Here is a 26,320-nt window from a genome sequence, read left to right on the forward strand (position 1 = left end):
ATAAAATATTTTCCAAGTAATAATATTATTTTTTTAAATAACTTTGGGATATTTTTAATTCTTTCATTTTACGTAGATAAGTCGATGTACGACCTGACATTTAATCTGAGATAAAATGTCACAATTCTATGACAAAATGTAAAAATGAGTGTGAGTAAAGCGTTAAATTATTTCTAAATAAAACATTATTTTTAAAAAAAAATACTTTTTGGGGGGTTTTTTTTTTGGTTTTTTTTTTACGTTTCCCTACTTCCGCCTGACGTCTCGTTATGTCACGTGTGTTCCGCTGCTGGTGACCAATCCCCCACCTGGACAGTCTGACGTTTGACTTCAGCCCTTGTCTTTTCTATTACAATTTGTTCGAAACAGTTGGTCTTTTTTTAACTGTCTGCGCCGACTTTGGCTATAAATATTAGCCTTAAGACACATTTAGCGGAATAAGTCGTCCTATTTGGACAATGTCAGATTTCGACAGCAACCCTTTCGCGGACCCGGACTTCAGCAACCCGTTTCAGGTAACCTTAACAGCCTACGTTAGCCACTTTAACTTTAGCTGCCGTATCATTTTACATTAAGACTGCGTGGCTAGGAAAGACTGGCATGGGGTTGGTTTGAATAAACCTGCTCTGATAAGGAGACTTTAAATTAGCTGCTGCCAAAACCCTCTCGTCCTCCTGCTGCTCGGTTTCAGTTGAACTGTCACTTAACGTTGCGGCACTCTGACTGGCAGAAGTGACATAACATTAAAAGATATGAGGCTAGGCTTCCAGGTGTTGGCTCTGATTCAAACTGAAGCAGGTTGGGTCGCTGGGTTCTGTTATAATTATCCCCCATCCCTTTAAATTCCCACCTGTTCGACATTTTTCCTCACATTTACGACCTGGTTAAACAACTTATGCTCAGATGTTGGGTATTGTTTCTTTTATGTTTGACATTACGTTAGAGTGATTGACTTAACTTGCCAACCTGGAGACGATAATGTTAAAAACTGGTCACCTGATCATGTAATGCTGTGTAGGAACGTAAAAACAGAGACAAACATCCTTTCCCTTGCTTTTATTGTGCTGTTGTCTTTATTTAGGCGTCTGACTGAAGACGTCTTGTGTTTACGCTCACACAGTGTTGTGTCATAATGAAAGCATTCATGTGATCATGTGCTCCTTGGTATTTCCAGGCCTATCCTCCTCCGCTCATATCAGGTGTACTCAACAAAACAATCAAGTTTTGCTATTTTCTGAAATTTCTAACATTAATGGACCAAAAACATAAGACTATTTATTAATTAAAATAATCACGAGGTGCTTCCCTCAGTTTCATTAAAACCACATTGATTGTTTTAACATTGATTGTTTGATTGGAGCATGCCAAGAATAAGCTAAAGAAGTGTTTGTTTGTTTAACATCAACCAGCCAAACTGGGTTTATTTCTTTAGCAGCTGATTGAGAATCTAAACATTTAATGCTGTTTTAGTATTTTCTATGAAATGCTTAAAAGATAAATAAATGGACTGTCATTTAGATCTCCAAAAGTTGATTCTGTTCATCTGGACGTCATTTTGAGTTTCTTGGAATCAGCAGTAACATCTTCAGTGTGCTTGTTATGTCTATCAAAAGCTTAAAATCAACTTTTTTTGTCATACACAACAAATAACATGAGCAAATCTTCATATTTGGAAACTAGAAGCCCTCAAATATCATTGCTCATTCAAAGAACATTATAAATTATGTTCTTTAAATGAGGATAATTTACGAAATGCACATTATGGTGTCTTCTGTTTGATGTTAAACTAGTGGTTGAACCCACGTATTTGTAGTAATCCTGTAATTTATTTACAGTAAGCTTAATTTAAGCTCAGTCTAAGAGTCAATATTGTGCACATCCACATACACACAACGTGTGTTATGTTGCTGGTAAGAAGCAGGAAGTAAAATAGCAGTAATTGATAGATGACAACACCTTGTTCTACTGTAAATGTAATAAATACTTCCCTGCAAGTGTTATAACAACAAAAAGAGAAGCCAAAGCCACAGTTTTTTATACGAGTCATCTCATTTGTTGGTAGTTTGCTGTTAACTTCCTCTCGGTAGCCACCAGTACACTGCTGCTGATATTTAGCAGTATAAAACAGAGCATACAGCTGAACTAAATAGATCAGCCTTTTGTCATAAATAACAGATCTAATTTTCTGAGTCAGAATCAGACTAATCCATAATTAGACCTGTGGTTCTTTAACCTCAGACAATGCATTTGTTAATTGTGATATATCTGTGCCTGCTCGGTTCTACACAGTACAAGGAAAGCATGTGTGTTTTTTGTTTGTTTTTGTCAGAGAATACCACATTAAAAAAAATCTATTTTAGTTGATTTGATTCATTGCACAGACTTAAAAGAACCCAGCGTTGATGGGAAGATGGTACAGGCTGACCACACAGACACAAGGAGAGTGAATAATTAATTGGGTTCATTAACATACTAACACGAGTGCTGAAGCCCTGCTGTCCTCCCACTTCTCTGTCATGCGTTGGCTCTGGCTGCCTTGCCTCAGGATAATGGGAGCTTTTTCCCTTCTCTGAGCTATGTTCAATAGTTCATGAAATCATATGGTGACATGTGGTTCCAGGGTACTCGTTGGCTCCTTTCCTACTAAGCTTCATCACTCGCAGTCATGCATCAGATTGTTGAGGCTGTTTTGGCCTATTTCTCTGGATGTGGGCTCAGACATTAGGTTCTATGTTAGCGAATAAAAAAACTTTGTAAGGCAGCTAAGAGCTCACTTTGTAAGGTTTGTAGCTTAATCAAATGTGAAATGAGTAGAAACCACAGAGAGTTGAAGTCTTAGATATGGTGTCGTCAGGTGGTTGAACTGTGCACCTTTTTTGAATCCTGCACTTTAATCAAGATCATGGTGAACACACGTTTGCTGATTCTCCTTGTGGTTTTTTTTTTGGGGGGGGGGGGGGGGGGTGTTGGTTTTTTTGTTGGTTTTTTAAAGGTTCTGGAGCAGGAACTCCAGAGCTGGAGGTTTCAAAATGAAGACTTCGGTGAATCTGCAATATGTGTTTCTCCAGCCATGCACTAGTGCAGCGTTAAATTTTAAACACGACAGGCCCTGAAATATTTATGCTCCTGGTCTGGTGACAAGGTGTGTGTGTGCGCGTGTGTGTGTGTTGGCGCAGTAGAAATTTCGTAGAAATTTAAGAGTCAGAGAGACGGAGAGGACTGCACTGAGACGGGATAAGGACAGCACTTCGGACTATACGGATTAGATGTTAATCTTGAGCAACAATTTGAAATTCGTGCGTTACTGACGGCAGCTGATGGTGAGCTTATTATCAAAAGTGATGTATGACAATGTAACTTAGCTGACACCAACAGGAAAAAGGAGTTTTGCATGCAAATGGAGGTAGAATATAAAGTAGTGGCTTGCTTTATTTTGAAAGTAGTTTTGATATGTCAGTCTGGCAAATTAGGACTGTAGTTAAAAGAAGCATGGAGTGCTTTAGCAGTTTAGGAGCACAAAGCATAACCAAAGTATGTCTTTTTATTTCGGTCTTTGGCTGCCAGAGCAGCTCAAGAAACTCGTGGTCTTGGCTATTTATAACGACGTTCTCGTGAAAATTATTGGAATCATCTTGTCTTTGCCAGTATTGAATTATAGGCCTGTTGCATTTTGAATACAGAGAGCTTTGGCCTGGATCTCAGCAGAATAATGGAGGGTTTTACTCTGTAGGGATTTCTACTGCTATCCCTGGTTGAAACACAAAGACAAGACACATCAAACAAAATAGTATTACTCAATTACATTTATCTCATGTAAAGCATTCCCTTTGAATCCTTTTTTCTTCCTTTTTTTTTTTAGGATCCATCAGTGACACAAGTGAGACAGATGTCTCCTCCAGGGTTAGAGGAGTACAATCCTTTTGCAGATGGCAAATCAGTGAGTACTTGGATATTTGCATTTAGTAGCAGTGAGGTTAAAGATCAGGTAGGTCCACCAGAATTACTCAGTAGGTATTTGAGCCTAAAGTTTTACTTATTTTTCCAGCTTTGTAATACATCATGTGAAAATCACATTCCTTTAAAATTATATTCAGCAGAATAAAAGACCAATAAATCCCACATCTGTCCGCCAAGGCAGACAAGTGTGACAACAAAGAGTTGTGATTTATCTGTAAAATGCCACACTCTTCAGTCAGAGAAGAGCAGCTGATGATTATTCAGTCTCAGTTTATGCTTTAGTTTTTGTTTTGTTTTTTGTTTTTTGGGGGGGGGGTTAAATAAAATATTTCATCATTTTAATGGATCCCAAGCTAATAATGGAATATACAATTACAGTTTTGTATAGTTCAGACATGTATTCTATGCACTTAGCTATGTTATTGGTCGTGGGTATAGACCGGGCAAACCGGACCTCTCTTTGTTGCTGATGTCACTGCCCTGTTGTTTCAGCTAGACATGGCCAGAACACCTTATCTAAATGCTGAGAAATATCCATCCCAGTATTGGTTCGACTCTGAGCCTCTTCCAAATGACTAATCTCACCCCGTCTCTAGCGATGAGTCCAGAAATCCTTCGTAATAAGTTTTTTGTTTTTTGTTTTTTTTCTTGTCTGTAGCTGTAGTCTTGTTATGAGTCGCTGCCCACCGTCTGTATATATAGGCAACTGCTAGAACATAAAGTGATCACATGGTTCACATGCTCAGCACCTAAAGCCACCAAGACATGTGTCCTGAAAGCTTCCACTCTAAGAATTGCCACCTTATTGAGGTGGAGTTTTGACTTGCCCCTGGTAGGGTCTCCAGTAGCAAAGTATTCAAAAGATGGTGATGGGTAAGAAAGTTGGGACCTCTGTTATCTTCCCCAGGAGAGGAATACTAGGAATCCTTCAGACCTTGGGTTAGGGTCCATTGGCAAGACCCCAATTATTAAGCCTTTACCCGTGCAGCCCAACAGGCTCAGCCATTCTTCGATAGCTTCACTGCCTACAGGAGGAGCCATCGTTGTTTTGTGCCTTCTAACTGCACATATCTTAGCACATACACAGATGCAGTTACATAAGACTAAATCCTAACATTGAGCAGCGGTTCCCACCTTGGAATTCAAGATTGCTTTCAGCAGTCGCAAGATATGTGACTGCGTCAGTGTAATCATTTTCAGCCATCTAAATGTTATTTGACTGAATCCATCTGAGAAGCAACTTTATCAGTGACAAAGGGCTGTAAGAAGACTGTTTCAATAAAAAGTTTGGAAGCCAAGAGACTAGAGTATTGTGGTCAGTTTAGCTTTTTGAAGCTTTGAGAAGAAATGGCCTTGAAAAGATGTTGTTATAGGGCTGCAAAAGGTTGGGCACTAGATCTTTGAGCATGGATATTGTATCACTGCGTAGCTTGGCTCAAACATTTGTTTCTCTTAGAGCTTACACAGGCTTCTCTCTCTCTACAGTACAACCTCATCAATTTCACAAATTTGTATTGTACTTTTTTTTTCATACATGTGCTCTTCACCATTTGTTGCTTTCATTTATTTATTTTTTGTTTTTTGCTGTGCATCTTTATTAATGCTCTAATAAAATATGAGATTTAGTTGTACCATATATGACATTTTCTTTGGCTTGTGTTTTGAGTATTGCAATACAAACCTCTGATTAACTGTGAGGTCACATCATTAGCAGTTATCGGAATCATGTAGTTTTGCTCTAACCATGTGTACTTTATAGACACCTGCAAGTACGGCCCCCAAGACTACGGGCCCTGCTGTCAGCACTCAGCCAGCCATCATGAAACCCACAGAGGAGCCCCCAGCCTACTCACAAGCTCAACCACAGGTATATGTGTTGATGGTATACAGCCAAATAACAGCAGTTATTTCAGTAGAACTTTTGGCTATGGTTACAGCTGCTGCTGTAGTTTCTGCCACTTTCTTTTCAGATTATACAAAGGCATTCTTATTTTTACACAAAGAAATGCTGATTGAGTTACCAAAGCTATTGGAACTGAGGTGAGAGCGTTACGTGTCACCATGAGTAAGCAGACTGTGGTGCATCTATTGTTTTAGTCCAGCAACACCAGCAGAGACTGAGAGAAAATGTATTAACACCACGGCTGATTTCACACTGAGTTTGTGAACAGAAAAGTGGCTCTGCGGGAGACCGCCTCTATCTGTGATTGGCCTTTGTAGCAGAAGTAGACACAGAGTCAGAGGGAAATCATGGTTGGTGGAGGAAATAACTTGAGATTGAGCATCTCGTTTGTGAAGCAGACTCTGGGGAATGTGTTGTTATGATGTCTGTTCTCCTGCTGGTGCTGTCTCTGCAGAGAATTGGACTTATTCCAAAAGTAGAAATAGAGCATTTCTAGTGAGCAGGGAGGGGGAAAGTAATTGGCCAAAAAGTTTGTGTACTTTTTCCAATGTGTTGACATTTGTTTGTGTGTGTTTGCAGGAGCAGTCGCAGGCAGCTGCTGAGCTGCTAAGGAGACAGGAAGAGCTGGAAAATAAGGCTGCAGAGCTGGACCGCCGGGAGCGAGAGATGCAGTCAATCAACGTATCTGGGGGTTAGTATGTCATCACAACACAGCCACAGATCAGTGCTGTCATAGCAAAGCATTACAGATAATGATGACGCTTGTAAATGCACACAATGGCTCATTATATTCCAAGCAATGACTACACGTTAATTTAAATGTTAATTGTCATGCACACAAAAAATAAGCGGGAATCAGTATTTGCACTCAGTAACTGCTAACTGTCATCTGACAGAAGAGCAGCACGTAAAACCTGAGCGACACTTTCAAAAAGATGTTGAAGTAACTCACAAGCTTGACTTTGATTTTTTTTTCTGCTATTGTAGGCAGGAAAAACAACTGGCCTCCTCTCCCAGAGAGGTTTCCTGTGGCTCCGTGTTTCTACCACGATATTACTGTAGACATTCCCGTAGAGTTTCAGAAGACAGTCAAAATCATGTACTACCTCTGGATGTGTAAGTAAACTTTTTCTTTATGTTGACTCCTTCAGTTTAAGGTGTCTGGCTTAAAATTGACAGAAGAAATTTGCTGTCTTATACCAAGTCTGGAGTTTTTCATCCTCTGGATTTCAGAGCTAGGCTATAAGTAGTGCATCATCTGTGGCCTACTTGTACTTACAGGGACGGCCACTGCAGCTCAGATTACTCATGCTCTTTAGTTCCTTTTTTTTTTTTTTTTTTTTTTTTTTTTTTTTTTTTTTTTGTGCAAAATGACAAGAGAGGGTGTGTATATCCATTTACAACTAAAGAAAGGAGTCGAAATGACTCTAAACATACGTATCTGATAAAAAGATAGCATCTGCATTTTTATTCCTGCTTGCATACATAGTTTTATGCATGTTCCCCACAGACTGTATCTAAAAGATGGACATAGCCACTGTGAGATCACCCATTGATTCTGCACTTGCCAATGAAGTGGCCATGTTTGCATTAAACATTTGTGCTAAATTATCAGCTAGTACTAGCAAGCTTTTTTAGCAAACTGCATTCTAAACTACGTTCATACGTGCAAACACCTAGAACCACATCTGCTGAAATAATGCAATTGTTAATGAGCTGATAATCTGCTGTTTCAGATGACTCCTTTAAAGCCGTCCTAAGTAGTTTAATCCACCAACTCCCCGAGTCAAAACTTCACAGCTCCTGATGGTGAAAAATACTGTCTGTTGGTGTATGTGGGGGTGGAATCAAGACTTCAAGTAGAATTCAGTAGCCACATGACAAATGCACGTGCCGCAGTCTTGCGACCTGATGAAGCAGCTTGGACATATGATTTGCTATAAGGCTGGTTTACAGAATTCAGTCGTTTTTACTAATAAGTACAAAGACTTTGATTTTTAAATCAACAGGCTGTATCTTTTTCAAGCTCAGGCGAAGGGTCTCGGTACCACTGGTATGTCAGCTAGTGGGCTATTGTCATATTTCACACTGTGCTGTAAAATCCCTGCAGTCAAACTGACTCAGTGAATGTGTAATACCTTTAACTTTGCAGACACTGTTAGACCCTCGAGAGCAAATGGTAATGAATTATTAACTGTGTGCGTGCGTGTGTGTGTGCATATGTTGTTTCCAGTCCTGCACTGTGTTACATGTTTAAATATTAAGTTTCAGTGTTTCCTCCTCTTCCATCCAAGGCTTGATTTGGTAGGACTCGATTGGACACTTCTCCTTCAGCCTATTTTCCATGTTTTGGCATGTACACTTAAACAGCAGGGCTGGCACACTGTCACACTTAAGCCAAAGTCTCCCTCCACATATTTACTGTATTTTTTTTCCTCTCTCTTGACCTTTCAGTGCACACTGGGACTCTGCTTGCAAACCTGATCGCCTGCCTGTCCTGGTTTGCCGTGGATGGAAACCGAGGTGTGGACTTTGGCTTGTCAATCCTCTGGCTTCTGCTTTTCACACCGTGTTCTTTTGTCTGTTGGTACAGACCGCTTTATGCTGCATTCAGGTAAACGACATGATCCAAAATTGTGTTCACAAGTACAACAATCACGATGACCCTCCAGTGCCCACTGTGATCTTCATATCCTCCATTTTCATCTTTCTACAGGATCGACAGCTCATTCAGGTTCTTTATTTTCTTCTTCATTTACGTCTGTCAGATTGGCATCTATGTCATCCAGTCTATTGGCATTGCTGGCTGGGGAGCCAGGTAAGATAACACGACTTAAAATAAATTTCCATAGCACTGTATTTTTATGACATTTTTAGGTAAGATGGATGTTACAAAGACACATCTGGGGTTACTTAGTGAGGTGGTTGGCTTTGCATTTAGTCTAGATTTTGGTCTTATACTGAGAAAAATATCTGTACTCTATATCGTAGAGCTCATGAACTGATCAGTTAATGCGATGATTAAGACCAAGTCTAAAATATTTCTATATTTGTGTTAATTAATATTGAACTTCTTGTCTTTTTTTTTTTTTTAAATAAAGTGAACAGATCTTTTTCTTTTTTTTTTTTTTCTTTTTTTTCTTGCAGTGCAGTTTTTGTTTTGCTTTTAGGAGGAAAGCAGGAGGAAATCCTGCATTAGTTAAGAACCATTTTAAAAAGAATTTATTTGAATACACATTTAGTCTAGTGAGTATTTACAGTGAACAGCTACAGCATGCCACATGGATAATACTGTCTAGGTCCCTGTTGTGCCACTGTAAGTGTCTATGGTGGCACATCCTTTAGGTCTAGGTAGTGTGGAGGCCGGGTCTTTGCTTTACCCCCTGTAGTTTGAGTGCTCCGGGTGTTTGACTTCACCCAAGTAAACTACAGCATTTTAAACAAGTAGTTCTCTCAGAGGATTGAGATGGTAGTGAGACTGGTTAGTTGTCACGTTGTTGTTGTGTGTTAATGATTTTCTTATACCTAGCGGGTGGATCTCAGCTTTGACTGGCCTGAATAAAAGCATTCCAGTGGGCATTATAATGATCCTCGTTGCTGCTCTCTTTACCGCTCTGGCTGTCCTGTCTCTCATCATGTTCAAAAAGGTAAATGTACAGTCAGCCTATAAGATATCTGAGTAATGTCTGTTACAGACTCTTCAGGCCCTAATTTTGCCCTCTTGTCCCCCTTTCCTTCTCCCCTCAGGTCCATGGGATGTACCGTACCACCGGTGCCAGTTTTGAGAAGGCACAGCAGGAATTTGCCACGGGCGTCATGTCTAACAAAACGGTACAAACGGCCACTGCTAATGCTGCTTCCAGGGCTGCACAAGGAGCCTTCAAGGAGCAAGTCTGAAGCAGAGAGCTCGCTCATCTGACCCTCCTCTGTATCCAGCTTCCACTTATACCTGCCTTGTTTGAACAAGTTACAGCCCCCCTCCCCATCTTTCTGACACTACTGAAGGGGTTTTTGTGGGGGTGCTACAGCTGAACATCCACTCATCTACAATCTGTAGCCTCTCAACCTTCAAACAGGCTCTCTTGTCCCAGTCTACCTGCTCCTGCAACATCGTGCACTCTAGGAGTCCTTTAACCAGAGTGCTCAACTTTATTGTCTCTGTGTGGATTTCAGGGTTTGTGTGGATGTATGGCCAATTAAATGAAGGTTTGTGTGCCTTTTTTAAATGTTGTTGCTGTCCTCGAGGCCTGCTCGTCTTCAGGCAGATTCTAATGTAGCTGAACCGACTGTCTGAAGTTACCTGGGCATTTCTCACCATGAACAGATGCTTGCTTTCTGTGTGTTTATCAACCTAATCACCACTTTCTGTTTCTGAATTTATTTATTTATCTGGCAAACAGAAGTTATCTTTGAGTTAAAGCAGCATTATTTGATCTGTTTCGGTGCTTTCTTCTTTCATGAGTGCATGGCTTAACACTGCTGACCCCCAATGGAGTAACTGTATACTGCTGAAGATGAATGCTGTGCATTCTACTCCGCTCCATGATATCTCATCTGAAATCTTACCTACCCAAGTATCAACACTCACCGGTGGAGACTGTAGAATAACAGAAGGAAGATATTTCTGTCATTAATGAAATATTACAATTAGAATGAAGCAAGAAATAATAAAAAAAAAAAATTAACCCTTCAATTTTAGGCAAACCGAAGTGCCAAAAACGCTCCAAACGCGAGTCAGCCCCCATAGATTCCCAATGTAAAATCTCCAAGTGTAGCCATTAGATTAACGTGTTTGTAGCTTTAAACAAGAAACGGGTTGAGCCTCGACAACTTTACTTGCTCGCTAACATCAGCCAGTCCACCCTTTCATCCAAATATGGTGACTTCTGGCTCCAAATCCAGCTTTGGCGCTGTGGAAGTGCTAACAATCAAGTTTCAAAACTCAGAGTTCACAAAGCAGTGGGCAACATCACAGTGGCTACGCCATCGTTTATAGTCTGCGTCGTTAGTACAGGGATGGACAGAAGTAGATTGTGCTCACAGATTGATGGCACTGTTTTGCCATCTAAGCAGACAACAGTTGTCATTCTGCAAAAGCTACAATCCACAAACAGTGTCTGATATTTGAGTATCACTTTAAAGGTAATTGTCAAGTATTTATTTGACTGAAATCTGCTTCTATTGATCTGCATATCTCAGCAAGTCGCATTTTAAATCTGGACTTGGGGTTCTTTCTCTGACGTTGGCAGTCGGTACAGATACTTCTAACAGTGCCCTCAGGCCTTCCTGCTCAGTAGTCTAGATGCTTAACTTGCTTTTTTTTATTGCATTAGCTGAGTCAGCTTGATTTTCACCTGAAGCCTACCATTTTGTGTCCTTTCCTAAAGAGAGCCACTACTCCATACATACAGCTGCACGATTTATCAGCAAGGAAAGTGTAATTCGTCTCTAGCTTCCCTTCAGTGCTGGAGATTTACCTCAGCTTTACTCAGGATGCTCTCCGCTTGCATGACGAGGTTAAATATTATACAAGATTGTACAAAATTTGACAGGCCTCTGGTTTTAAGTATGTCTTGTAAATCAGTATCGGTATGTTGTAATCACAATAAAAGTGACTTAAATTTGACAAAAGGGGCCAGTACGTTGATGTTGTGTTGTGACACTTGCGTATTCTTAATTTTATGGAAGTCCAGTAAAACTACAACCACATCTGTTCTTTTACTCTCTCGTTTTTGTGATCAGATTTAACAATACAATTCCACCTGCTAAAATGTCTTTGAATCTGTCTTTCTATGTGTTATTCAAACTGCAAAGCACTTTCCTTGATTTTGCTGTGTGTGTGCGTGTGTGCGTGTGCGTGCGTGCGTGCGTGCGTGCTGAGTAGATGGAGGGAGTTGGGTCTTTAAATTTTAATGTGTGTGCAGGACAGTCTGGCTGTGGGTTCCTTCTTGCCTCTCCCTACACACTGGCTTAATTTGGTCCAGTACAGTTAAGGAGCATCAGGCTGAATTACACTTCCAGTTTTTGCTGTTAGTTTTAATATAAACATGAAGCTGCAATGCAATGTGAACTGTGCGTTGTACTGTAGACCGACTGTGGCTTCGAGCTGTGCTTTAGAGTCATGAATTGTGGTAGAGAAACAATGAAAATTAAAATGCTGATCCGCATCTCTTAAATTTTATATATATTAATATATGTTTTTGAGATGAAATATGAAGGGATGTGTGTATGTTTTGTATGGTTTACAAATGGTAGACTATCTGCTCTAAATGTTTGTGCAATTTTAAGGTTTCACCTACAATCGCATGACCAGTAGTTTGAGTTTTGTATATTTATTGTATTAACACTGAATAAAATTCTTCTTCTATATGTGTTTTATGGCTTCTCTTTGTATGAAATTATGCTCATATTTGCATTGTAGAGAAAAACGTTAAAAGGTACCTATTATACTTATCTTCTGTGTCACACACAGGCATATAGATGAAAATGTAAGTATTTCCATGCTGTTAAACAGAGCAAGGAATTTTTTTTTTTTTTTTTTTAAACAGCCTTTCCAAACATCCTAAATTTATTTTGGATTTTTTTTTATTGCCTTCTTATATTGTCTTGTCAATCCCAGTCCATTCTTTGGTAAATCTCTCAAGCTTCTCCAGATTTAATGGTCTTCTGGAGGTAGTTCCTCACAAGGGCCAACGTATGTTTTAGGTCTTCACATGGCTTTTATTTCTTCATGAGTCCTTCCTGACAGCATGACACTCTCACCCCTATGATGATGGTGACTTTGGGTTCTACACCTCTCCATTGTTTCTTCTTCAGAAGTGGAGTGTTTCTTGGTCTGTAAGCTCACAGCTCATTACTGTGCAGGGTTTAAGTGACTATCTTTTTTGAGGCTGTAATTCCCAACTTGGCTAAGTCATTCGCTCGTGTCTTAGCAGTTGTTCTGGGGTCTTTAGACTCATCTCTCATGTGTTTTCTTTCCCAAGTCTTTCAAATCTTTGGCTTCCTACTTCTGCGAGACTTGTTCTGTGCTGTACGACTCTTTCTTGATTCTTGATGAAACTTCTCCCTTCAGTTCTTGACACTTTGAAATGCTGTGATAGCTTTGTACATCCATCTCTTGCTTTGTGAGCATCAACGAATCTTTTTCTCTAAACTGAAGTCTAAAGTCATTTCTTTTGTTTTTGGCATGATGACAAGTGACAGCTCACACCCTCGCTGAAGTTTTTATACTGTGTGTAAATTGGAAGATAACCCTCAGTTTTAACTTGGTTTTACCAGCTTTGAGCAAAGTTAAAATTCATCACTGCACAGCAGTGGTTTGTGCTGTGGCTCAATAAAAGGGCCGTTTCTCAGGAGGCTAATAATATCGACCCTAGTAATTTAATTCTCGTAGTCTGTAATGAAAACGAATTTAGAAAAGCTATGTTGAAAATCCTTTGCGCTGTTAAAAAAGCACTTGGGAAAAATTATGAAAAACTTCAAATTTCATAGGTGCTAAAAATGTGGTCTCATCTAAGAAGAGTATGTCTTAATATATTAAGCATGACCAAATTTTCAAATAATGTGTATTAACTACTGGCTAAAAGTATTAGCTGTGAGCCAAAAGTACCAAACTTCCTTAAAAACTTAGCATGATGTCATTAAGTACATGGTCAACTCAAGCACAGCATGAGCACTGGCTATGAGTACAGAATCCCCACCCACCCACAAACCTTTTGTTACTGCAGGTTAACATTTCACCACCTTGCTGCTTATGGCGAACCACAAGTACGCAGATTGTGCATTACAAGCCTTCCAAAAATTCAAAATTTTTCCTGTTTTTGTCAGCTGTTTGTGAATTTCACAAAAAAAAAAAAATCTATCTCACAAAAAGACAAGTGATGGATTCATCCCCACTGAAATCCACTCCAGCTAACAACAGCTTTAAATGTTTTTTGGATTAAAAAACAACAACAACATTGCATTAAAGTTGCACAAAAACCCGTAATAAGTTTAGATATTTTTAACCCTCAGTCAAGCAAAACTATTCAGCAGAGTCCAAGAATAAGACTTGAAGCTGGGGAAAAAGCAGGGGGGAAAATGAGCTTGCACTATCTGTCCAAAACCAGATGAGGTCAGTATTTATCAAAGGATGTAAAGATCAGAGTCACCTCAGAGTAAATATGGCTAGAGTGACTTCCAGCCAACAGCATCAGATTTTGTTTTACAAGAAGATTAATCTGAGTTCATTTAAGAGGTTCAAACTGTAGGTAGGCAGAAGAAAGGGGCCACATCTGAGAAAGACTGTAAGATTATCAATAAAATAACAACACTCAGTGTAGTACTAAATATGAAGAGGCTAAAGCAGGGGTGTCGAACTCCAGGCCTCGAGGGCCGGTGTCCTGCAGGTTTTAGATCTCACCCTGGGTCAAAACAACTGAATCAAATGAATAGTTTATTACCAGACCTCTGGAGAACTGCAAGATATGTTGAGGAGGCAATTTAGCCATTTAAATCAGCTGTGTTGGATCAAGGACACGTCTAAAACCTGCAGGACACCGGCCCTCGAGGCCTGGAGTTTGACACCTGTGGGCTAAAGGAACAATGTTTTACTTTGTTTAACAATTTAGGATTAATGAAACATTTCGGATAGAGATCAGAGTTTCAACTTTTTAAATGCTTTAAATGCATGACAAATCATGTCAAATGTTTACTAGAATGAACGACATATACTGAAAGACGGGCAGAAATATGTCTCCTGAACAAAGAGATTTGAAACAATTCTGACCTTTATAAAAGAATTGGACCCAACAGAAAGTGATTCAGAATAATTGGGTTTTGTGTGTACATAGCTCATCTGTGAGTCTTTAAATGTTTGCTGGAAACCAGTTCATTGTTATGTGATTTACAAAATAAGTCCCTTTGCTACGTGTAAAAATGTAAGTAACATTTGCGCCTCTGCTTCAGCTTCGCTAAAGACTGAGATGCTAATTCGCACTGACATAGGTCTGACTGACAGCTAGCTGCTCAAGTGGCCACTTCATTAGACCACATGGCAACAACTCAGTGCATATAGGCATTTAGACCTGGTTAAGATGACCTGCTGTAAACCACAGCCTACCTGAATATTGTTGCTGACCACTTTAATTAAAAAATATACCCACCTGTAAGTCTTATAGATGATGATTTTAAACAACAATTTTCAAAGAAAAACTAGCTGAAATCATCTCCAGCCAGTCCCTTGAACGCTTTTATGAAGCTGAAGATGTCCTCCAACATCAGCGACAAGTTGCTGAGTCTGAAACAGATCTGTGTGAAATAAAGCAGGATGACACTCTTGCAAAGGAGGAAACTTTTAGCAGACCAGACTCACTGCCAACAGGAAGGGGCACAGAGGAGAAATAACAGCCATTCTTTAATGCATTTGAAACATTTTCTAGGAGTGTGTGAAAACCCAATGTGCTGTTGGCTGCTCTGTCCATGCTGTCACATGGGCTTCCTCTGACTGTCAGCTGCCCCTGGATGATTACAGTTGCGTTATTATTTCCAAAAAATTAAAACAATGAGCAGAACGTCACTAATTAGCTTCTTGGAGCTGAGTAAAGCAGCAGTGAGGGAGGTTTCTCATTACAAACCACCCTTGTTAACATTACATATAGGGACAGGAACAATAAAAACAGTTTTTTATGTGTGTTAAGGTAGAATCTGACATCAGTCCAGGCTTTTTCAGTTTTAAATTTGAACCAGATTCTCATACAATCATGTGTAAGTCCCTCTCTAACATGACTTATCAACATGTGAGACTGAAATTTTCCTCTTCCTGGTTTGAAAGGAAACAAAGCTCACAAGTTCTGGCTCTTTTCTTTAAGTTTTTTTTTTTTCCTGACTCGAAAGGAAAATGAGAAGCAAAAAGTAAAAGCCTGTGTCAGCAAAGCAGGCCTGACTTTCAGCTGCGCTCTTCAGATTGCACTATTTGTCACGTGCCTAATCTGGAAGTCATCAAGCACTGTGTTTAGTTTGAGCTAAGTCTGAAGTGGAGGAAGGGAGCCACAGGGTTGAGCTAGAAGCTTCTCTGTAGTCCACATGGAGGCCGGGACATCTGTGGAAGGAACTCCAAATACACTCAGGTTGAGTGCAAGTATTGGCATTGAGTGCTGGGGGAGGAAAAGGGCCAAACAGACACTAGAGGTGAGAAATGTGTTGTTGTCCATTTAGGCAGTGAAATCCTTTTATTTAAATGAAAAAATGAAGTGCTAAACGAGTATAAAAGCAAAAAAATAGATAAAATAATTATGAAAATGTAGTTTACTTTACTGACTCCAAGTATAACAACTTCTTAGCTTGTTGGACTGGATACTTAGCATTCTGCGACTGAAGATGCTTAAAGTAGAGCTAGTTTTGCTAATGTACAATTATTTTACTTAAACTGTTTCCTGTGTAAGTGTCACATTATAGGAACAGTTCAGGCCTCTTGAACAGTTCTTTTCGAAATTTGAAAACAGTTAAATTGTATTAAGGTTGAAGGTTTTTGCATTAAGCACACGGTAAGTACAGACTAGGTCGCTAACTGAATGCTAGTAGTCACTTTTGCTAAATCCAGTCATTGAATTGGGCCTTTTGAACATGTTTTATTGTGTGTTTTACCTTTAGGAGCATTTTAATGCACTCGTCTCACAAATAATATGGCTTACTGTGCATTAGTTTGCGCTAAGAACTTGTTCAAGAAATCTTGTTGATAAACAAGGTGGCTAATATTAGCTTTTAATTTCATTATCTGCTCTCTTGACCTAATATATCCACTTCTGGAGATGCTTAATTTAAAGGCTTCCAAACTGGAGCTCACAAAAGGCTAAGTAATGCAAAGGTGGCAACATTCATCCTTTACATATAGTCTATAGTTTTACAAAATCAAGTTGTCAACAAAATACCCAATATACCATATATTACCACAACAATATTAATTTAGATGATAGATCTGTACATGATAATGAATCCTAGCTAGACACAAATCAAACTGGTTTATTATTTAACTGTATAAAATATATTGTTTTCTTCTGCAGTTCAGTAGCTCAGAGTTCTAAAGAACATGTATTTCAAAGCTATACTTCGCTAAATATACTTAGTTACATTACACCACTGAAAATGAGGTACACACATGGAGAGCCGAGTTCTGCATCAGTGGAAAAACTGATCACCCACTGGCTGGAAAATGCACCCACCCCCACCTCAAGGGCCAAACCGAGGTCTCAAGCTGGCTGCTCCACTTGCTGGGCCTCCTTCTCCCCCCCCCTTCCCCACAGCAAGGCTCTCCCTGGATAAGAACTGAAACCAAACTTATTTTTTCCCCCTCCTTCTTTTTATTTGTTTGGCAGAAACAAATGGGAATAGATAGGACACTCTGTATGACTCGACACACTCCCTGAACCAGACGTTACTTAACAACAGCAATACTTCATTTATTTATGTGTCCTCATCATTCAGTCCATGTGCACAGATTACAGGATGTCTGCTGAGGAGGACCAGACACTTCACAGGCCAACTGGTTAGGATTAAGCTCACTTCATGTTAGGATTTGACAAACAAAATGCACCGAAGAGCCTCCTTTGCTCGTCCTTGTGCAGTCCATGTGAAGAATCGTTTCCACCGATACATTTCAAGCGTCTACAAACACATTAATTAATCAAATAGTACATTCTGTAAGCTCTAAAGAACATCCACTCTGAGCTAAAGGCCATTTATTTTTATGAGCAGTTTATTCTGACTGACTAGTGGTTCCCTTGTTGACAGTTAACAGATCCAGGTTTATTTTTTTAAAGTTTTTTTTCATAGTTTTTTTTTTTAAGGCAAGAGTGACATCATCAGCCCAGCCTGGATCCAGCTGACCATCATTCTGCGATCATAACTATGTACAAAATATATATAATCACGCTTATTTACAGAACATGTGGTAACAGACAATGCCTCGCAGGGCATCCACATGCTTAAAATGAATACAATAACAGACACAGCACCTCTAGTGGCAGAAAGACAAAGACAGAAACTTAGAAATAAAACAAACAAACTTGGCACTTATAAGTTTCTCCCACTTCAAACAGAAAACTGAGACAAAATAAGAGTCAGTATTAGTGGTAAACAATGAATGGGCCCTCAATTTCACAGGCCAGCTTTTTTCTTTTTGAATAGGCAGAAGAGGGCCAGATCATAAGTGGCACATCTCTGACTCATCCTTCTTCTCTCCCCCCACCTGCACAATAAGTGTTATCTGAGCTTCACAGGAGGCAGATCAGGCTCTTGCCCTCCTCGATCTCCTCCTGGACCTTATCGCTGGAGGTGGCAATCTCAGCCTGAGCAGAGAAAACAGCGCAGACAAAGGTGAGCACAGTGCCACCCATGGCGGTGTAAAAGGCCCAGCCCATGGAGCAGAGACCAGCGCGGTACGGCGCCGCGTCTGGTCCGCAGTACAGCTGGACCTTGTCTGAACCCCAGCCAGCAGGGTACAGCATCAGACCTAGGATCAGGAACAGACCTGCAAGAAGGGAAACAAATAAAAGACATCATAACTCAAGTGTTTGTAATTAAATCCAGCATACGTAGCAGCCCTGTGCTTATTACACCTTGAAATACGGTGCGCTTCAACAGCAGAAGAGCTTTTAACTCAAAGCAGGCTTTCACCAGCTTTTTAATTTTAATCCTGCATGCTACAGATGGAAATCCCAAATTTCCTAAGCAAGCAGTAACGTCATGATGTACGTCAGTAAGCGAACACATCATATCAACAGTTTAGGAGTGGATTCATTTCAGAGACAGACTAGCTTTCACGGCATGCTTGTATCAAGGAGAAGGAATAGCAGTTAGCCTGCACAACACTCTGTGACAGCGGTGTCAAGAAAGATGAGTTTTCTTTACAAAGAAAGGCTGCTTTTATTACCCAAAACACAGCGTCAGCACAGCTCCTTATCTTGGCCAACATTCAGGCCTCTTGCTCAGATGACTTTTACAATATAGAACAGCTGCAATCTTAAAAATGTCTACACACATAAATAAAGAGGAAAAAAGCATCAGAAATATTTCTGTGCCAGCTGAACTTCATCCACGAGAAGCAGCTGAACGCACATGGAAAATCTACCGAGTGGCTTTTGAGTGAAACGTTGTTTTCAATGTGAACAATTAACCGAGGAGCGCCACGTCATCTCGTCTGCATGTTTATAAATCCGTGCACATATATAAACACATTGTCAGTATTTGCCCGTGATTCTAATCACATATGGTTAAATATGATTGCAGCTTTGTTTTACTGCGTCTGTTTATGCAGCGGCCAGGGTTGCTTCAACGATAGGAGGGACGTCTGCAGGTTTGGACACATTCTTGTCAAGACTTTTTAAATGAAATCTAGGGGACGGCATCAAGAAAATCCATCAAAGAGGACATGATAAAGCAGTGACTCCATAAACTGAATGTGGATTCACCAGTGCATCGAGAAGGCCTCCTGTGTTCTAAACATGTATTAAGTAGTGCTTGCCACATAGGTGCTAAGTAGGTGAGGGTGAAAGTGTCACTGTTGCAAGAGACTCGGGCCGATTTTTTTTTTGAAAATAAAAAACATTTCCGGCCGCAGCGGCGTGCTGGCAGTTCAAGCATCCTATCGGGACACAAAGAAGAAGAAAACGTTTAAACTGGCAGAAATGATTTCCTGTCTGATGTATGACAGAAAGACCTCTCAATCCTGTGCACAAAGCAGAGACTAGATCAACAGGATAAAAGTAGCCGATGGACTTTCCCGCCTGGCCCGGTCACTGGCCGACCCTCCGGCGTCCTGAGTCTTTGTAGAAGGAGGGGGGTCGCTTCCTGTGTTACCATGACCCACTTCTACCACTCTGCCTCTTCAGCTTGGCTTCAGCCCCTCGGCACGCACGGCTTGTCTCATAGATGGAAAGGCAACCTTCGTTCTAGATGCGTTTGCGTTGTTTCTTCTGCTCTGCTCTGCCATGACAGCGGACGAGGTCAGATGGTCGGACGAGGAGTCTGCCTTCAATCAAAGCTCAGGAGGAAGCATTTACAGTAATACAATTACTGACAATAAAACAGCCAGACAGGGAACGAGGATTTAGCTCTCTTTCAACAAGCAGGTCCTGTTAGCTTTGCTCCATAAAAACCTCACGTGTAGCCTGCTTCAAGTCTGGAGGAGAACATGCCTTTTCTCTTCTAATCTCTCTTCCTCTTTCTTCCTCCTCCCATTCGCTAAAGCACCCAATATCGTATTAAACAGGGAAATGAAAACTAGGTCATAAATTCTTTCCACATGTTGCTGCCTTGCCCTAACGGCCAGACCGGCTCTGCTGATGGATTGAAGGCATGGTTTTAATTCACAACCCCACCCCTCCAAAGACCCCCACTCCACACACACACATGCTCATTCCCATTCCACCTTCAAGCTGGACCTTCTAACCTAATATCCCAGTGTGCTCCACCCTACTCTCTCTGCACTGGCTTGCGTCTCTGTTCACTTCCAAACTGTCAGTTCTGTCTTCAGTAAGAGAGGTTGTTAGTTTGGTTTTAAAAGTTGTTTACCGTCATTATGAAACATCCACACCTCCGCTGTAACCACAGGAAAAGCGAATCAGTGCATGGGAATCGCATCTCTTATCATTCAGAGCTGACAAGTCTGCTTCCTTCTTTTATGTAACGTGATATCTTGTGTGAGAGTCATCATTACTCAACAGCACAGCTTAAATTCCCGCAAGACGCTGCTTTATTTTGTTTCTCCTCCAGCCTGGAGCTTAGTCACAGTCACCGATTAAACCTGTTTAAGTTTATGGAAGGTAATAAAAGTATTTGACACAGAACGTGCAAGAATCTGAGACAGTTTTATGGCCCTGTTTGTTTGCCGCTCTATCTGTAATCCCTTTCAGCTTGAGTGACGATGAGTGAGTAAGTCACTTTAGTAAATGTACAGCAAGTTTAACTGGGGTATAACAAGTCTTTAGGGCCCCTAAAGTGTGCGCCTGCAGGATGCAAAGTTTAACCTGGCTGACCTTCAACAGAAGTCTGTCTGTTTTAGCTATCTGATTGCATAAGGTGAAAGGAATGACTTGAACTTCTCCTGAAATCTCAAAACCATCTGAGCTTAAACTATTTGTCAGTTTAAATTGCATCTGGGACACTGCAGCCATCAGAAAGGCGTCGTATAAAAAAAGACTGCAGAGGCTGAAGTACAAAGTCCAAGTGACATCAACGAATGTGAAGACGAGGTTAATAGGTTTGGGAGTCACTCCAGTGAAATGACGTGACAGTCTCTGGCAAGAGAGTCGCAGTCTTCCTATCTGAGGTCAATCATTTCCCCAAACATCTGCCGTCTGGCTCCAGTTTTCTCATTACCGGAGGGTCGGCACGCATTGTGGAAATAATGATAGTAGAAAAGTCGGTGTGGTAGCCTTGGTGATGGATATCAAGTGATTGTGATATCATTCACTGGCCTCGTGAAAAGTGGAGTAGAAGGCTGTAGAGCACAATGGCTGACTAATGTAGGAAGTAGTGACACTGTTAAGATATCGATGCAGTTGACCATCTCCTTTCTCATCCTGTGGCTAAAAACAGTGCTTTGGAAGCACAAAATAAACTCTCCCGCCTCCTCAACTGTTTGATGCTTTCCTCTTTCACATCCTCATCCTCTCAACAAAGAGGAAACTCAGGGGTGCATTTCTCCCTTTTTCTTTATCTCAACCATGTCTCCCGCAATCCAATGTCTTAATATGTAAATAGAGGACTTTACGGTTATGTAACACTGTGCTTTGTGGGGCCATGAATCCACTTTTATAGCTCACCTGACATATGACCGTCAATCTGGGCTCAGTGTGGAGGTTGGTTTGTTTTTCATCACTCTTTGGAACATAAACAGAGGTAAAATGAATGGATTCAATCCAATCATTAATATACTTCTCAGTGTAAACTGTAGTTTATCATGCTAGTCAGTAATGTGTGTTATGGGGAACAAATTGAGCGACTCCCTGGTAACTAGCATTCCCTAGGTAAAAATGTGTATGCCCTGATAAGCTGGCGAGTGTTTCCTGGCAGTTGCTAGCGTGAAATTGGCCACAAACAGGTTTACAGCGCTGCACCCAAAAACCTCTTGTCATTACTTTGGTGGCTATTAGGCTGCCACAGTTGACAGTAATTTGCACGAAACTAGTTGATCTCTAGTCCTGTGTGATTGAGGCATCTGTTAGGAAACATTTATTTACCTCTGTGCAAAATGAAGTATCTACTTTAAAAAAAATTGCAACTAACTTCGAATGATATATGACCAACTTATTCTGAAGTGTATATGAACATGTCCAAAGAAGAAGTCTGAGACGCTGTACGGCTTAGCAAATGTTCAACTGCTTACTTAAATGTGTACCCCACCAAAATTCTTTTGAGTCTATTAATTACCACTTCCTTGTAGACTTCCAAAGTGGCTCTTTAGTTGGAGTTTCCTTGCAACAACTAGTCTAGTTATAAACACATGTGGCTTTCTCATAATGGCAGCAGATGGAAACAGACATTCATTTTGCATTTACTCTAACCTCAATCTGTTACTGAAAACTGTTTGAACTGAACATCAGCTGGAAAGCAACATGCAAGGATCTCAGGAAACAATATTTAATGCTAAATCCTGAATCCTGCTAGCAAATGCTGTTTTACCAAAATGGGAAGCAAACTTACTTGTCACCTGATCACTTCAAATTGCAACAAATTTTATTGGTAAACTCATTTAAACTGATCAAGTCACTGTAGGACTTAGTGATGGGTCAAATAGGTACTTGGGAGTAGGGAGTTCTGTTTTGTTTTTTAATTTCTGTAGGCTTTCAAGATGACTTCGAAATGTTCATTTATTTTCAAGCTGAAAATAGTATAGGACTGACTTTTATGTATATTATAAAATCAAGTAGTTCTGCCACACCGCCACCTCCTCATATGTAGAAAGCTATAGAAAGAATGACTGGCAATACAAATAGTATTTTGAAGGATTTCTGCTTGTTCAATATGGCCTATAATAGCCAGAGAAATCAATGTTTAGTTCCTCAGTATCAGCAGCATAATAAATTTAAGATAGCTGACAAAGAGTCATCTGTCTCCTATACATTAACTCACTGATCATGGGTGAAGGTTATGCCGCTGAATAGAGGCATTGGTAAATTAATGTTTTGTCCTAAATAAACATTGAGCAACTTAATCTTAATGAAAAGAAATGCATTCAAAGGAGCCACCCACTGGTTGAATGGATTTTCCTCTCTCAGGTCAGCAGGCCTGCATAGATCTGAGGGTACAGCTTGGCTTATCCTTGTCTACACACCCACCGTTTCTGTTTGGGCCTCCCACAAATAAACAACTGTGGGGGAGGACAGCCATAATCACCGGAGAGCTGAAGGCTACACTCTGTGAAAAAAAGATGAGGTTCAGCGAGCATGATCTCATGGCCTCCTCCCTTCCATAATTCACCACAGCGAGTCAAAGTGGCCCGGGATCTGACCTCATGTGCACAGGCACAGACACAGAATGCACGGCCGTCACACATAAAGAGAGATACGCATGCGTACTCGACCCCTTTGGAGACCAGAGGAGTGTCAGAAAGCTCCAGCTGACTGCGTGAAGAATAAATATTTGGGCGGTAGTTGCTCCAGTTGATGACAAAGAGTTACCATGCCCTTTAAACTTCTGCTTGGGTTAAGGCTCACTGAGGGCTCCACAAGAATAAAACACATAATTCCAGCAGTGGGAGTTGTGGTGCTCATAATGAATGTGTTTAACTGAGAGCACAGCGTTTCATTTACCTTGATGAACGGTGGACGCCGCAGGAACGAACAGAAACAATACGGTTCAGATGAACAAACTTTCTTTCAGATTACAAAACTTGAACACGTATTTCTCAACTCCATGTCCTCAGTCTAAACTGACTCCTCATTATGTACGAGAAAAACAAGCACGAGGAAGATTAAAGTCGTTCAATCACAGTGTTTTGAAGGTAAACTGAAAGCCAGGCATTACAGAAAGCAGACAAATATTTGTTAAATCCGGCTTATATGTTCTTTGTATCACTGATGTGAAAAGTAAGGCAGTTTAAGACCTCGTTTACTTTCTCACCTCCAGATCTGGTCAATCATTGCCAAAGTGTGGATGTCAGATTGTTGCTTTCGGAAAGCTACTGCCCATAAAGGCGTGTGCTTTTCTAAAGCTCTCCATCCATCAGACAAATTTGAGCATCTGACCATAAACCAGTATGGGCTCCAAACCTTTCAAAGCAGTGTTAAATATCAAAACTGTTTTATATAAATTGTGTGAGAATCTCACCTGCAATTCCCTGCAGCAGTCCGCACACATTAAAGATGCTCTTCTTCATGATGCTTTGAAAGCACATGGTGAAGACGGAAATGAATGCCACGGCACACAGCAACAGGATCCCTGCAGCCAGGAAGATAGAAGTAGCCTGCCAGAACCCGCTGGCAATCTCTCCAAAGTGGACTGCGTACGGTCCGCACAGTATTCCCCGCAGTTGAGGCAGTTTTATACAGCGACCATAGATGCCTAAAGTGGGCCTGTAAGCCTCTCCGGCTGTGGTGGCCCCATGGGGGCCGAAAACTGCATCGGATGCACGGGGGAATCCAACGAGCCAGTCGGTGCTCATGAAGGCGATGAGCTCTCCGAACGCGGCAACAATACTCAGCAGAGTCCACAGCATGGAGCGACAGGTGACAATAACATGGCACATGCTGACGGTGGCTGGATGGCTCCCTCTGTTGCAATTTAAGACCTTTACTTGCTGAGAGATGAAAAGCTGGATTGTGGATAGAAAGTCCTCAAAAGACAGAGAGCAAAGGTTGTGATCCTTCTGCAACGAAGACGTGAGAGCGAGTGAAAACCCTTCAGAGGAAGAAGAAGGTGACACCGCTGTACACAAAAGGTTCACGTCAATGATTCACAGCCTGCTCCTTCTCTGTTTTTCTCTCCACTTCTCTCACTCCTTATCTTAACCTGGTGTTGTCTCAGTACAGCAGGTTCCTCCTCCTTGAGCTCACCCTCCTGTCGGTGCGGTCTTCAGACTCTTATTGTGCTTGGTTTTTGGTGTCTACATTGTATTGAAGTTGTGTTCCCTGAGCCAGCCCGCTGGCGTCACATCAAACACACCTAAAAGATAAAACAGGGAGGGACAAGAACAGGGTTAGTGCTTTAATTGCACATATAAAGGCTCGAAGATGATCAGTCATTTCTGCTGTGCTTGAGGAAGTGCAGGTCAGAGTTACGCCTCCCGGTTTCCCATCATATTTTACAAAAGCAGGAGTGTGGAGGATGAAAAGAGTGTGCAGAAGGAACAGAGAAAAGAGGCAGGGAGGCTCCTGGAGTAGATCTTTAAGAGGGGGGTCTAATGAGTTGTGAAGAGACATGCTCGTTTGAAGTGGGCCTCATTCGCTGTGTTTATGTTGAATGATTTGTGATCAGGCCGCAGATCAGGCTCTGCACTCCCTGTAAAGCTTTGTGATTGAGGCAGTAAAATTTTAAAGTGTTGAAAAACAGAACATTTCTATCTATGCCTGTGCTCGTTTGTGCATATGTGTGTGTGTGCTGTGGGGGAAGAGGGGAAAGGTTAAAATAGACTTGGAAAAAAGAGGAACGAGGAGCGGATGCAGACGAAGAGAAAAACAAGCCCGAGGCCTCTCATCAAGCAGCCCACACAGCTGACCTGGGGTCAGTCAACGGCTGATAGCGTAACGGCCGTCCGGCTGTCACACAACCACTGATAACCTCAGTGGCAGCAATTCTGCGGATTTAAAGATGATACAAACAGGAAGCAGCAGGTGGTCCCAAATGCACATCTGGCACAGCACACGGATGAAATATACGCTGCTACTCAAGCTCCAAACCTCATGCATGGGTGTTTCCATTTGAAATCCTCTATACTTTATCACAAGCTATAACTAATTGGCACATAAAAGCCTAAAGTTTAATGCACCTTAATAGATTATTATAAATGGCATATGTTCTCTTGAAAAAACTTATATACACTTCATAATTTTGAATTCAAGACTCATAGTCATTCTTTATGATGTGGTCTTACTACTAAGTGGATTAATCTGATTGTTCTTCCACTAGTTGAACTTTCCTATTGAATTCTCCATTTATCAATTTCCGAAAGCGTTTTTAGATGAGCTGTAAACTTTCTTCCTGTTAAAAAGAAGTTCTTCCTTCCTGCTATCGCCAAGTTTTATTTTATTGCAAACCTTTTACATATCATAATTACACTGCAATAAAACCCTTTTCGGGTGAGAGATATCATTCATTTTACTACACAGAAAAAATGGTTTCCCTACCCGAGGCTGTCTCAAGACTAGATGGATAAAATGTCAACCTGTAGATAACCTACAGAGAGTTTTTGTCTAACAAATGTAAGCAGGAATGCCAGAAAAGATTAAAAGGAGCTTATATAGGAGCTTTTAAGTATTTGTGCTC

General features: G+C 40.8%; 2 protein-coding genes across 4 annotated transcripts; one reads left to right on the top strand and one right to left on the bottom strand.

Moving 5' to 3' along the window:
- Nucleotides 1-275: 275 nt before the first annotated feature.
- On the top strand, nt 276-12,224 carry LOC146513949 (secretory carrier-associated membrane protein 1-like). Of its 3 annotated transcripts, none has more exons than XM_085169275.1 (9): nt 277-515; nt 3,860-3,937; nt 5,717-5,824; nt 6,440-6,551; nt 6,848-6,976; nt 8,315-8,474; nt 8,577-8,678; nt 9,390-9,507; nt 9,608-12,224. In XM_085169275.1, the coding sequence occupies exons 1-9, from the start codon at nt 459-461 to the stop codon at nt 9,755-9,757; spliced, it is 1,014 nt and encodes a 337-aa protein (XP_085025401.1). In that variant the 5' UTR covers nt 277-458; the 3' UTR covers nt 9,758-12,224. The 3 variants fall into 3 exon arrangements, with proteins under 3 accessions (XP_085025403.1, XP_085025401.1, XP_085025402.1); XM_085169276.1 differs by lacking the exon at nt 277-515 and adding an exon at nt 2,978-3,320; XM_085169277.1 differs by lacking the exon at nt 3,860-3,937 and having other exon boundaries at nt 276-515.
- On the bottom strand, nt 11,814-24,584 carry lhfpl2a (LHFPL tetraspan subfamily member 2a). The gene is made up of 2 exons (XM_085169278.1): nt 24,167-24,584; nt 11,814-18,365 (listed from the first exon to the last, which is right to left on the bottom strand). Exons 1-2 carry the CDS (start codon nt 24,582-24,584, stop codon nt 18,109-18,111), a joined length of 675 nt encoding a protein of 224 aa, XP_085025404.1. The 3' UTR covers nt 11,814-18,108.
- Nucleotides 24,585-26,320: the final 1,736 nt, after the last annotated feature.

The sequence above is a fragment of the Neolamprologus multifasciatus genome, chromosome 7, assembly GCF_963576455.1.
Source record: "Neolamprologus multifasciatus chromosome 7, fNeoMul1.2, whole genome shotgun sequence".
NCBI lineage: Eukaryota > Metazoa > Chordata > Actinopteri > Cichliformes > Cichlidae > Neolamprologus > Neolamprologus multifasciatus.